General features: G+C 34.2%; 1 protein-coding gene across 1 annotated transcript in view; it reads left to right on the top strand.

Annotated features, from left to right (window-relative positions):
* ARHGAP15 (Rho GTPase activating protein 15) overlaps positions 1-14,137 on the top strand; it is a 584,899-nt gene that overhangs the window by 72,353 nt on the left and 498,409 nt on the right. Inside the window, exon 4 of the mRNA XM_016136367.2 lies at positions 11,190-11,251. Coding sequence (XP_015991853.1) covers positions 11,190-11,251 — 62 coding nt within the window. The remainder of the gene's footprint in view (positions 1-11,189; positions 11,252-14,137) is intronic.

The raw sequence follows: 14,137 nt of genomic DNA, 5'->3' as shown, positions 1-14,137 counted from the left end.
TTCTATCCCTCCAAGGGTAAAAGCTCCAGTGGTTCATAAGATCCTACTGGTCCCAGCTACCTTTCTGGCCTCATTGTTTCTTTTTTTTCCTTCTGGCTTATTTTGTTCCAGCCCTGCTGACCAATTTACTTCTCCCACAGGACCATTAAACCTGTTTTCCTCTCTGTCTAGTACAAAATAATTTATTCGGTGCCCAGAAATTGGTAAGGCTCATTCCATCATTTGATTTGTATCTCTGTTCAAATATCACATGTTAAGATAGGTCTTTCCTAATCTCCCTTAAAAATAAACAAACAAAACCCCCACCATTTCCATCTACACTTTTTTTTACACTAAATTAATTTTATCCATAGAGTTTATCACAATATAGCACACTATAAAATGTATTTTTGTCAGTCATTTCATTAGAATGTTCTATGAGAGTAGAAGTACAGTTTCTTACGTTCATAATTTCATTCTCATGATTGTAATGATTGCTAGAACATGGTAAGAACTTAGTAAATACGTGTTGAATGAATGCACGAATAAAACAGGTGGTGGCTCTGGTTTTTACTTCCCAGTTTATAATACACAAATCTATACGTATATACATTCTCTTTATTCTCTCGTCCTATATCTTCAAGTGCTAACCAGTCATTTGTTCTAGTGTGTCTCAATGTCCTCTCAAAAGTGAAATCTCCCAAATCAAATTCATCATCACTTCCTTCCCATACTGATTCCCCTTTCCACTGCAGTAGCGAACATTTATCTAGGCTTAGAATACGTTTTATTTGGATCCTTCATTTTCTGTATGACCCTTCATATAAGTCATCAGTTTCTGAAGCAGTTTCTCCACAGTGGATGTGGTGTACATGCATACTCTTGCCCAGGCCTTGAAATACTTTTGACACCCCCTATTCTGTACTCAGTGCTTCACAGAATCAACCCCTTTTCCACTGATCCTATGCAGCAATTCCACACCAACCTTCTTTAAACAGCACCTTCCCTCTTTCATTCTCCTTGTCAAAACCTCCAGCAGCTTCCTATTCTCTACAGCATCAAGTCTATAGACCTCTCTCATGGTACTTGATTTACCTTATTTACCACCTACTCTGAAATACATACCCTCAAGCCAGCAATAGTAACATGATTAAGGCATGGCTCACATTGAAGGAGCTTGGATTTTCTGTAACAATTATAGTTCCTTTATCCCACCGCTCTTTTGTGTTGTTCACTCTTATTTCATGGGTAATAGACTTGTTCCATGGCTAGACTGTTAATGCGCTGAAGTTAGGGGTCATGACTTGCATTTTCTTTATTATATCATACTTTCCCTTCCATTGCTTTTGGCGCTAGTGTTTGTTCAGAAAAACCATGTTTGTCAATTGATTTAATAATAAGATATTAAAGGTATATTAAAATAATATTATTGGTTGCAGATATTAAATAATATGTGCCTGCTCTCCATAGCGAAAGCCAAACTTTCAATATAATCTGATATAACAATATCTTGTTTTCAAAATAATTACTCAGGTCTCAACTTAGAGAACATTTCTTCTGAGAAGTATTTCTGAGTCCTCAAATTTGACTTAGGTAACCCTTCTTTATTCTGCTTTCCTATAGCTTTTTGGTTTTGCTTTATCTCTAAATTGCCTCTCTCTTTAATCACACTAAAATTGTCTGTTTCCTTTTCTATCTCTTACTGAACTGTTATGCTATTTGAGGAGAAGGTTATGCCTCACTCACTGGTTTACTATTTGAACTTTATATAAGGTCTGGCACAGTATAGTCGTCCAGAAAATAGAAAAGTAATTGTGTTTCTTTTCCATAACTTTGGATTATAGAACAAATAACGTGCATATAAATCATTATAAAAAGTCGTTTATTTTAAATATAGCAAATGTAGATGCTGGTCTGAAGTATTTGATGAAAGATGGCCAACAGATTGAAAATGGAGCTATGTGACTTTGTATAATATAAATATACATGTGCAATTATATATAATTATATATGTGTAAATATATATGCAATTTTATTTGAACAATGCCTTAAGATATCTCAAACATTGTGCATAATATAGATATTAATTACAAATTTTAAAAATTCAAATTATGGCTATTAGTAAAATTTAATGAATAACCGATGCTGTATTTGCGCTATACTTATATATCAAAAATAGACTAATATTAAAGAAATAATAGAATATTTAGAAATGTTTTTCTTAATTTACTTTTCTAACATTAAGGTTATTCATTTTTTAGCTGGCCTGGTTGGCTGTCTTGACTTTGCAGCCTCAATTCTTAATAAACAAAATTCATTTTGAATATCCTAAATTATGGATAGCACATTAATAGATAATGCATCTATGTTCTCAATGCTCTATTCTAGGTCTGAAAGGTGGCATTGGCACTGATAAATGTGAGGAAAAAACAATAATTTGTAAGCTCTTTAGTTTTTAATCTCTTTAAATCTCATTCTCTATCTCTATTTCTCTGTCATGTGCATGCGCGCGCGCACGCACACACACACACACACACACACACACACACACACACACACACACATACTCACTCACACAGTTCTAGAAACTTTTGGAGCTACAAACCAAGTTACTTCCTATTCTTGATTTGAGTTTCTTTGGTTCCTCTTTCTGAGTACTTGTTTAACTCACTTTGTCTTATGAACACAGGTTATCTTCCATTTTTATCGATCAATTTCTACTTGCATTACATTGCTTATTTAATGTGATTTTAAAAACAGAAATGCTTATCTTTCCCCACAGCTCTTATGTATGCATTATTCTATTATAGTGGGCAATGCCAAAATAACCACCAATTCCCCCAAGCAGCAAATTCTGATTAATTTTTAACTATCCATTACCATTTGCACCAAAACTTGAATTATTCCTATAACATTTACTTTACATCTAACTAATCTAACCTTATATATGTGTTTTACTTAGATTCATATATATATTTTTTCACAAATCTGGAATGTTCTATTTTCTATCTCTACAACCCTCCTTCCTTCCTTCATACTTCAGTGTTACCTCCAGGGTCATCCATATGTTTTTGCAGTAGTTTCTTTTGGTAGTACACACCAGTATGAGCTACCTTTATGAAGTAATAGACATGAAAATAATTTAGAAAATAATAAAATTATTTAAGTTGATATTATTATTCATTATTTTTATAATATGAATTTTTGAGATTATTTATGTCCAACATTTGGTGCTATATAAATCTCACTTCTTTTATCTCTCATATTCAAAACCTCCCTGAACATTTTCCAGGAACCATAAGTGGCCTTTGCTTTAAGCATAACTGGCAAAAGTATACTATCGGATCCATCTCCTTTGGAGGAAGATGATTCACTTTACAAAAGTGGAATCTGCCATGCTGGAGCTCCAAAAGATGCTATCCTCCTTTGGTGGCCATCCTTTATCTCTCAACATACCCTTTAATAAAGTAGATTGTGATACATGTATTTAAACAGAAGCATAATTCATTTCTTTTGAATAGTGTCAAAAATACATTTCTAATTGAAATCTAAACTTCCATGGTAGAAACTACTCAGTTCACTGACAGGTGACATTATTTATGCCACATGGTATGCGAATCCATATGCTATCAATGCAAGAGACCTAAAATTTTTCTGAGAATTCATGTGGGTGTTTAACAAGTGCTACAATACAGCAATGATTTTAAACAAGAAATGTCAAATATACTAATATGTGTTCCTTTCCTGGTATCATATATGCCATATTATAACTGTTCATGAGATCTAATTATTTTCAGGGCACTTTCCCTTCTTCCCCTAAAGAAATGTTTGAGAAAATAACCCTGTTTATAGCATGTTAAATCTTTATCATCTTTATTTTTATCAAAAGAGTATAAGACATGGCTATGGATAACTCTGCAGGAGTCAAAAGCCTGTGGCAGTTTTCAGAGAATCATCTGCTACCTCCTGTGCTAGGAGGATTTGGAGGACGGAGCTCAGGAAGTTGCCATGGCTTAGGGGCAAAGCAGGTTTCTGCAGATAAACCTTAAGTCACAGATTCTACCTTTTGGAGCCAGATATCATTTTGTGGATTAATTAATACTTGTGAGGGCTTTGAGGATGAAAGGCATTGTGAACATACAGTGTTTTCTTTTTTTAAAACAAAGGACAGCCACTTTGAGGGAATAATCTCATTGATCAGGCTGTGCTTTCTTTAAATTGCAAAAAAATTCCAAATGCTCTTTAGTCTTTCAAAATTCTACTTTGGTAAGATAAAATTAGGTTTTCTAAAATAACATCCTCCCAGATCTTCAAGCTGGTAGTATGTTAATAATAAGTTATATAAGTTAATAACTCCAATAAAAAACATCTCCAAGTTTTTATTGTTTCTTGTGCCTTTTCGTTCAAACAGGGATGTGTTTATGAATGTCAGTATTTTTTGAGGTTACCCCTGTACTAGGTGCTGTGCTAGTTTGGGGGTATGCAATGATGTGCTAAATACTCTTATTCTTTTCTTAAGAAGCTTTAAATCTAGAGGTGAAGTATTCAACAGATAAAGGAAGGAATTATTCTATAAATGAAAATTTTTAAAAAAGTATGCTTTGACAGCAGACAAACAAGTTTTTATGAAAGAGAAAGAGCCTACCTTGGGGTAAGCAGTCATAAAAGCACTCTTTGAAAGGAATATTTAAACTGAGATTTACAAGATAGATAGAGCTTGTCAAGCCAAAAAAAAAAAAAAAAAAAAAAGCAACTGAAAGAAGAGTGATGCAAAGAGAAGGAACAGCAAGCACAAAGGTCTGGAGGTCAGAATAAAGTTGTTACATTTGAAAAATTTACAAGAACCACACACTGGGTAGAATAGAGAAATACACCAGCGGCAGAGGAAGGCAGCACTCAGCTCATGAAGGACCCGGAAATGATGGTAAACTTAGAAGCCATTAAAACGCAGAAACAGTCACAATAAGTTCTCTCATCCAGGGCCATATTTTAAATTCGTTTAGCCCTAGAGTAGAGAGAGAAAAAGAATATACACGACAGCAACAAAAAGGCTATTAACATTGAGCAATCTTTTCTTTCTACTGCCTAGACTGAGATTAGGTTATAACAAAACAATGAATTATGCTAATAAGTTGCCCAGGCAGTAAGTAACCAGGAAGGCTATTCTCACTGAACTCCACTGACAGGCAAATAAAGAGCAACATATTTAAATCAAGGACACAAAGAAATAAAATTCAGGAAAGAAGAGAGAACCTGAAGATTGGAGAGAAGAGGTGAGATATAGGAAAAGCCTCCAGAAGACTGAAGAAATCTCTTGACACAAAGAGGTGCTTTTATCAGCCCATTTCCCAAACAGAATCTGAATTTTTTGGTGTGACCAAAAGAAATACTCTGGTTACAAGATGAAAGGCTTGGGAAAGAAGCTACGGGGTTTTTAAATTTTCAAATAGCAGCTTTTTCAAGATGACATTTTGATGAGATAGGGGTAAATAAATCAGAAACATGTTAAAATTTCCCTTGAAATACATAGAAGTTTAAAATGATAGGGAAAAGCACTTGGCAAAACATAATGTATACTTTGCTAAACCTAACATTTGAAAAATCGTTCAAGATATTCAGCAGAACCCTAAAGCCCAACATTTTCTCTCATCTGGAGTGAGAGAAAGTAAGAGAGAGAGAGAATATCAATGAAAGCATTGAGCAACATATACATAAATAAATTGGTCATAAATAAGTTGCAATGAGCAAACCATGCCTAACTTTGGGACTTGAAATCAAGACCAACTTCTCAAGAACTTCTTGGAGAATGCTTAGTTGACCCTTCCCAGGCACCACTCAAGCATGATGTAGACTCATTTTTCTTTGCTTTTCTTCTACTCTCCTTTTCATGTAATCATTGTATTTAATTTGAATTTTGGTTTACCACTTTTAAAAAGTATGTATACAATAAATTTTGTATTTACATTAGGCAAAAAATTATAATTCATGTCACTAAAAACATCACATTTCATTCTCTAGTTATATGGTAGTTCTATAATTAAGCATTTATATTTTTAATTAGTACCTTGTATAATATGTAGATAAACTGAATTTTTAAGGTAATTTTTTCATTGTTTTCATTTCTGTTTCTAATGGATTGTGCCCACAGCAAGTCCACACACGCAGTTAGCAGATCTTTTATAGCAAAAAAGAGATAGTACAGAAATAATTGAAGTCTAAGAATAAATGTAAGCAATGAGGTCCAAAAAAGAAAAGTGCAATCTAAAGTGGTACAATCTAAAGACAATGTCTTGAGAAGAAAGGCCAACTGAGTTATGGTAGAATGAATATGTTCTAGAGCTCTAATCTACAGCTTGGTGATTATAGTTAATAATATTGTATTGCATACTGGGCATGTGCTAAGAGAGTAGGTCTCAAGTACCCTCATCACAAAAACAGATAAGAAAGCTTTGGGGGGAGATGGATATGTTAATTAGCTTAACTACAATAATCATTTCACTATATATATATGTATAGCAAAACATAATGTTGTATACCTTAAATATAATTTTTATTTTAAAAAATATAATATAAAAACAAAAAACAAAAAAAAAGAAAGCCAATGGAAAGAAGACAGATAGTTATATCTATTTCTGTAGGTAGTAGAGAAGTAAAGAAAATTAAGAAGAAAAGAAACAGCATTTGGGGGTAAAATGATGTAACCAGGTATGTCCTCAATCTGAGCTTTATAATAAAATTATCAAAACAAACAAGATTGTCAGCAAAGTACTGTGATCTATTAAAAGTTCAGGAAAAGTAAAGTTTTTCATTATTAAATAAGAAAATTAAATGCTAAATCTGAAAATTATACTAGCACTGGAAATGATGCAAAATTCTCCTAGGAGCAGACCAGACAGTAATAGGAAGTTTCACAGGGTATAGTACTTTGAGTGGCTCACTCAAGTTTAGGGCTGTGATTTATTTCAGTTTTGTGAGTCTAGAAAAATTATGCTTATCAATATTATCAGGGCTTAACAGAAATAATGCTCTATAGGGACTATAAATCTCACAGGTAATCAAATTTGTAGGAGTGTGATGTATAAAATATAATTCTGATTTATAAATTTATAATAGTGGTTGTACAGATGCTAACTATTTAAGTCATCCATGTTCTACATCAAAGAACTTAAGAAGCTGTATTAGGAGTCAAAGGGTTACCAACAAACCCAGAATCAGAACAAAGGGGAAAACAACAAATGTTGTAAGGCACAGGGGATTTGTGGTTCTGGCGTGCCAATCCCTTCTCATCAAAATTTGGTAAAAGTCTTAGATTTGGTTCATTTCCATTTATAAACATGTATTTTAATAGAATACTTTTGGTGTTGATGAAAACCTATTGTTTTCTATTCTATTCCTTTTATCTGAGAACACTGCGAAGCCTTCACATAAAAAAATTGCAATGTCTGTACTTATGATTACAGGCTGGTCTTTCTGCCACAGCTGTTACATTCATCAAAGATTGTCTTCTGCTCTCCTGCCTTGTCTATTGCTTCCAACTTAGGTTGATAAACAGGTGCTATCTGGCTATCCTATTGCCATTCATTCTTTTCATCTGTATCTGCACAGTCGTATGTACTGAGTACTTCTTCAATGCTAGCAGACTGGCTGGCATCCAATCTGGACAAATTGCTGATTTTTCCTGTCATTTAACATTAAATAGGGCTCCTAAGGGACATTGGACAGATAGCTCAAGAAGTGAGATTCAGCACCTAAAACTTAGTTGACATTTCTCAAGTATACGTAGTTTAGGGAGTGTCACTACCTTAAAGATTTTCAAGTTGGCCCAAAACTTGTCATATAGCATCCTAAACTTAGACTTAAAGCCATATATAATTTTGTAGATTACTAGAGACAAGACTAGAGTCCCAAACGAGCGACATACTCACCTGTAATTTATACATCATTGTCCTTTCAAACCATGAGATTAATGTCAAATAGAAATAATTAGAATAATTAATATGGTTCCATATATAAATGCACATACAAAATACATAACAATCTTCTGCTTGCCCTAATACTTCTTTTAGCTCCCACAAGCCTCCCAGAATAACTGATTCCTTGTGCTTGGAACATAGTGAGGTATTTCAAAGAATAATAATAAGGAATAATAAAGTAATTAAATCTACCTTGTGGAAGCTTTGCTTGCCAGCATGGGACTTAAAATAATGCAGTAGTTTCAGTGTGGAAAGCTTGTCTGGAAATTTCTATTTCAGGGCAAAGACTGGTGGGAGGAGTATAGTACCCAGTAGTACCCAGTCCCCTCAAAAGAGGAACCAGAAGTAGCTTGAATGTGAGCTCACAAGGATATAAGCCTCAATAAGATTAAGACTGTCCTATTAATCTTTGCAGTCCCATTGTGAGCAGAGCAGGTGTATTTAAATGAAAGGGGATGTTACTAATTGAAAATTTATTGAAAGAATGAATGACTGTCCATCGAGTATGAAAGAGACAATGGAGAGAAATAAACACTTGATTTCAGAAGTTGTAACATGTGCATGATGGTTGTACATGTATATAACTACATGTAGAAATATGCCTACAGACACATGTAGGTTTGTAAAAATATACATGGTAGTGGTAGATGTAGCAGGTAAGAGTACATAGCAGAAGAAATATTAGCTTCTTCTAATGACACTGAAGGGAGGTTGGACTTTGAGAGATGATATAAAAGAAGATAATGAACTTGCTATTGCCCTCTTCCTCTTTCCTATTTTCTGGGATTTCTGTGTGGTCATGCCTGGCAATTATATTGCATTGACCCGAGATCGTGAGAAGTGGCTCAGTCTATTCTATAGCAATGTTGTCACATTTGTAGAGTCTTAATATGAGAAATTCAGCCCCTGCCCTCAATCTCAGGTATTTTAAAAGGTCTAGCACTATCTGGAGGAATACCGTTTATGTATTTAAGGAGAGAGAATTTCAAGGTATATAACTCATGTGTATACCTTGTATATAACTTATGTTGATTTGTTCCTGCAAGAGTATTAGCTCTTTGCTTTCATATTTCTCTTAATTTTTTAGAGAAGTGATCATCATTAATACATCTCGGGGTACTAAATGTCTACCCAATGGTCATTAAGTTAATATTTTGGGAGTAAGAAAGGCAATATTCTTAGCTGAAAATGCATGCATCAATTTTCGTGATTGGTTGAGAGGTTTGGTAGTTTTTTGGTATAAATTCAGGCTTTGGTAACTATTTTATTTTCATCAGAAGAAAGCTTAAACAAACCAAATTTTTTCCATGGTTACATGAAAAAATTTCTCATTCATAAAGAAAGGAACCCCCTCTCCCCAACTTCTGATGCAAATTGCTACTGAAAACATCTTTCTTCCAAACATTTGTAGAAACCAGTGATGCCCAGAGTTAAACACTGAACTTATTATATGGGTTCAGGGGGTAGACAAGATTTTTTGGTACCAAGAAAAAGCATCAGCATACATAGAATAAAAGGTAGAAAAAGCAAACAAATAGATGTATGCAAATACAAAAAAAAAGCATTATTGAACATCATTATTCTAAAAATTGTGCAAGAGAGCTTCGTTAGACTATTCTACACTTGTGGAGAGTATCCTGAAGCATAATAAATTTTCTGGAAATGTAGATACATGAAAAATATTTTGCTATAATTATCATAAGTCATCCTTATTTATTCAAAAATGTGTTTGTCAAACATATTTTGAAGGCTAAGTACTGTGCTTTGTATTAGAAATACAATAATGAGCAAGTCAGAAAAGATCTCACCTATATCAGAGTGAGTCTATAAATAGCCAATTCCCTAACTGGTAAAATTTTAGTGGCTTGGGACAACTTATTTATTCCCCAAAATTTCTTCCTTGCACCTATCCTAATGCAGATGAATTGGGGGTGGGGGGAACTTGTCCAGTTTCCTATAAAGATTTAAATAAATATTTAAACAGTCATTTATTCATCCACTCATTTGTTCAAACAATATTTATTATTGTGACTATTCATGCCAGCAAGTACTCTAGGTGCTGGGAATCCAGATGTGAAAGGTAAAGTCACAGCACAGGTGTATATACAACTAAATAAGTGGACAATTACAATATGTTCCAAAAAAAACTATGACAGTGACAATGGCAGAATGAAAATGGAGATTCAGTATAGGGGCATCTAAAAGAGATTGCAGAAGAATCGTGGAAAGACTCTCACACAACAAGCAGATTGCATTTTAACATAGATTTAATATATTTAAGCATTTGTGAGATGGAGACATGGTGGAGGTAGAGGATTACAGTCAGGGGAAAGTATATAGAGTGGTACTGAGGAAGTATGGTCCTTTGATGTTAGGCAGGTAACTTCCTAAAGCTTTTAGCATATAGCATAGAGAAGGTGTCAGCAATTCACCAAGATGAAAAGATGGAACATAGAGAAAGACTTGATTGGGAGATGTGGGACAGGGGGAAAGTAGAAATAGAATGCTAAGAAATTAAAACACCTGTTATAGACTTTTCTGGGAGTCAACCCATCATAATTTTCATTTATTTACCTTAGAACTTCACAAAATCTCTGTGGACTAGTGAATTATTGAGTCTCTTTTAAGAAACCTACAGATGTATTAGTAGTAAAAATGAATAAACACAAATAGAAAAGTAAGCAAACCCATATCAGAGAATTAATGAAATATCGATACACAGTGCCTATTAATAATAGAACAAAATGCATGAAATATTATTAGTTTAAAAGCTCTTCCATGATACAGAAGGCTCAGTTACCTAGTTCTACTGAATTCTTCTTAATCCCTTGCCTCAGGAGATACATGAGGAAGTGGTGGTGAGGAAAAAAAAAAAAACTGAACTTTTCCAAGGATGATCGGGAAAATTAAGGAAGACATTAAATTTGTCTTTGTTTTACCATTGTTAATCAATTTTGTAAGCAAGTGACTTCAATGCCCAGAAGGAGAAGTGAGTAAAGGTGTATCACTATCTAACAAATCATTCACACTATTCTTTGTAATCTTTCTTTTGGATATTAGGGGCTTGTAATGACTATGATCTTGCAGGTACTTCCCATAAGCTATATATGCATTATTAATGAAGTTCTATGACTGGAAACTTCTATCACTGCTAGGACTATTGGGAAGCATAGGCTCATTTAAACTAATAATGTATGAAAGTTTGTCACAGTTTTAACATATGCATTCTTCTTGCAGATGGTTGAAAAAGAAGGTTATCTTCAAAAAGCTAAAATTGCAGATGGAGGAAAGAAACTAAGGTAATAAAGGTTCTTTAATTCACTTTAATATAACTGCTAGTTCCCCATCTCCTCAATTTGTGTCACCATTACTGTTTGGAAAGGCCCTATGGTACAAGACTAGAAGACACCCTGCAATCACTATGATCATTATTTTTACTATAATTATAGTTTTCCAATAAAGTATTACATTCTATATTATTGCACGTAATACATAAATACAGTGCTCTTGTAATCCTGGGACTTGAAATCTTAAAAAAATGTAATAAAAATAAGATAATGTGTCTTGTTTCTGGGGTTAACAGAGTAGAGCATGAATGGACTTATTCTGTAATATATAAAATTTCTCTACAACACTTGGGAGCACAGTTTTTTGAAGAATCGAGGATTTGAAATACATTTGTTGTCCAAATAAAAATTATGTGATAAAAACAAAAGAGCAAATAAGATCATCTGTCAGATGAAAAGTTGCAAGTTGCTGCATTTGGTGGCGAGATGAGCATAGAGTAAAAGAGAGAAATTGAAAAGGTAATAAGCATTTTCTAGTAAACAACAGAAACACCTTTAAGGAAAAAATAAGGTTAATAGGGAATAGAGAAAGATGCTAGAATATTGTGTATGTAGTATTCAAAAACAATTACCTCAATTTTAGAATATTTCCTATTTGTCACATAAGTCCTATAACAGTTATCTTTGAGCAACACAGGGTCCGGGTCATCCCTCCCTGCACAGTCGAAAAGCTGTGCAACTTTGACTAGTTGGCCCCTAGCATAGGCAAATTCAACTAACTTTGGACTGAAAACAGTATTTTCAGTCTGTGGTTGGATTCTCCAGTGGGGAAACTGCTGTTGAAAATGTGAAGATACTGCTTTCCCTCTGCTTGGGTCAGCAGAGGTGGATCCCGAAGGTAGGAAGGGTCGATTGTATTTATTGAAAAAAATCCTCCTGTTTGTGGACCCATGAAATTCAAACCTGTGTCCTGCTAAGTAATATGAAAGCTACAAAGGTATGTAAAAAGTGTTCAAATCAGGAGATGTGGCATTTACTCATGGCTGTATTATTAACAGTTAAAACCATAAAGAATAAATGTACTAATTAGCTACATAATAGGACACTTGTTAATTGTATAAGACAATTCATTACTAGAATGGCACTCTGGCCAACACTAGAGAAAGAAGTATACTTTTATTTGCTTTTTGATCACTATGAAGACGTATGTATATATTTATTTTAAAAAAGTAAAATTGAAGGCAATAATAATTCATAATTCCATTACTTAAAATATCTATTTCAATTTTAAAGAACAGTGTCTCTTGGTAACTTCTGCCCATGTTGTTTTATTCTGGGATAGTGAACAGGGCATTCAATCCTCTTCTAGAGAGTGTCTCTGCAGTAACCCTATACTCACCCCTCTTTGAAGGGTCCAGGAGATGCACAGGAGATAAGATCAAATGCAAGTTTTCTTTAAGAGATGGAGCAAGCTTCCGCCCCTATGGAGAAGCTGCCTTAGTGAGTTGAGTTCTGAAAGAGCAACAGAAGAGATTCTTTAATGTTGACTAGCCCAGATTAGTGTCCTTTTTTCTCCTGGACCTAACCCCCAATTATATCAGCTCATGGAAGGAGTGTGGAGTGTGCGAAAAAATTCTTCCTAGGATGAATAAGTCAAGACCCTCTCTTACCTTACAAGCCACATGGGCAAAAAATCCAAATAGGGACAGTAAAGGACACAAGGACTTTTTAAATTATTGCTTCAGGCTTTCACTGGGGAGTGGGAGGAGAGAGCAGAAGACAGCTTTGGTTAGACTTACCCTTTAGCCTCATGCAAGGAGAAAGGGGAGTTCTAAAAGGAATTCCAAGAACACAAGATGATGCCCTGCCACAGTGGTTCTGTAAGGTGTCCTTGCTCATAAATCATTCATAAACCATCTTTATAAATTGTTTTCCGAGAAGGTGATGTTGAGAAAAACCAGAGAACAAGAATTTTTCCCTAACCTACTCACACGAATATATTTTTAGGTAGTTTCTATCAGTGTGTATACCATTTTGTCTTTGTTTTCTTTGTTATCTTAATCAGTTTGCATACCATGTCTGTGTTCTGGTTTAAATTCATATAAACATTAGTTTGTACTTTTATTGTTATTTCAATCACTTTGCATGCCATTATGAATTCTTTCAGCTTTTTTTCATTTAAAGGTAAATAAATTTTGTTTTTGATTTTTTTTTAAACTTCAGGTGCATAGAATTGAGTTCATTATACTCTTTAGTGTGTGACCTTGTATTGCTATCATCTGGGCAGGAACCCTAGCTAATTTTGCTTTCTTCTCAGTCTCCAATCCTCATTTCAATCCCTTGTAGGAGGTGTTTTCATCAAATTCACTCTTCATGTATTTATTTAGCTATATGTGTGGCATTCTAGAAAATAGTATGTACTTGTGTATATGTGAATGTGTTCTAAATTGCATAAGTCTTTTTGTGTTATAAACCTCATTCTGTTTCTTACTACTTTCATTCAGTCTTTGTGTTTGGACATCTAACTATATCTATATATTTAAAATAAGTACATTTCTTCCAGATGCGACCCATATTGTCATCATGTACATACACCAAATTTTACTTACCCAAGCTCCCAGGAGTGGGCACCTAAATTGTCCATAGGTCCTTCAATCCCAAACAACATTTCAATAAACCATACACGTATGGTTCTTTACAAACCCGTTAGGAATTCTCTCTGGTGCATATACCCAGGAGTGAAGAATAACTTGGATGTCAGGTACACACATTTATAAATCTATGGAGTGCTGCTGCCAGATTTTCAACTGAATGAATGCACATTTCACACTTCTGCAATGCAAAAGGGCTCTGTCTTGCCATAATCATCAGCACACATCTTCATATAACTCTCAGTTT

The sequence above is a fragment of the Rousettus aegyptiacus genome, unplaced genomic scaffold (genome assembly GCF_014176215.1).
Source record: "Rousettus aegyptiacus isolate mRouAeg1 unplaced genomic scaffold, mRouAeg1.p scaffold_m13_p_2, whole genome shotgun sequence".
In the NCBI taxonomy this organism is placed as follows: domain Eukaryota; kingdom Metazoa; phylum Chordata; class Mammalia; order Chiroptera; family Pteropodidae; genus Rousettus; species Rousettus aegyptiacus.
Note: the sequence above shows the minus strand (reverse complement) of the source record. Positions and strands in the feature narration are given on the sequence as shown.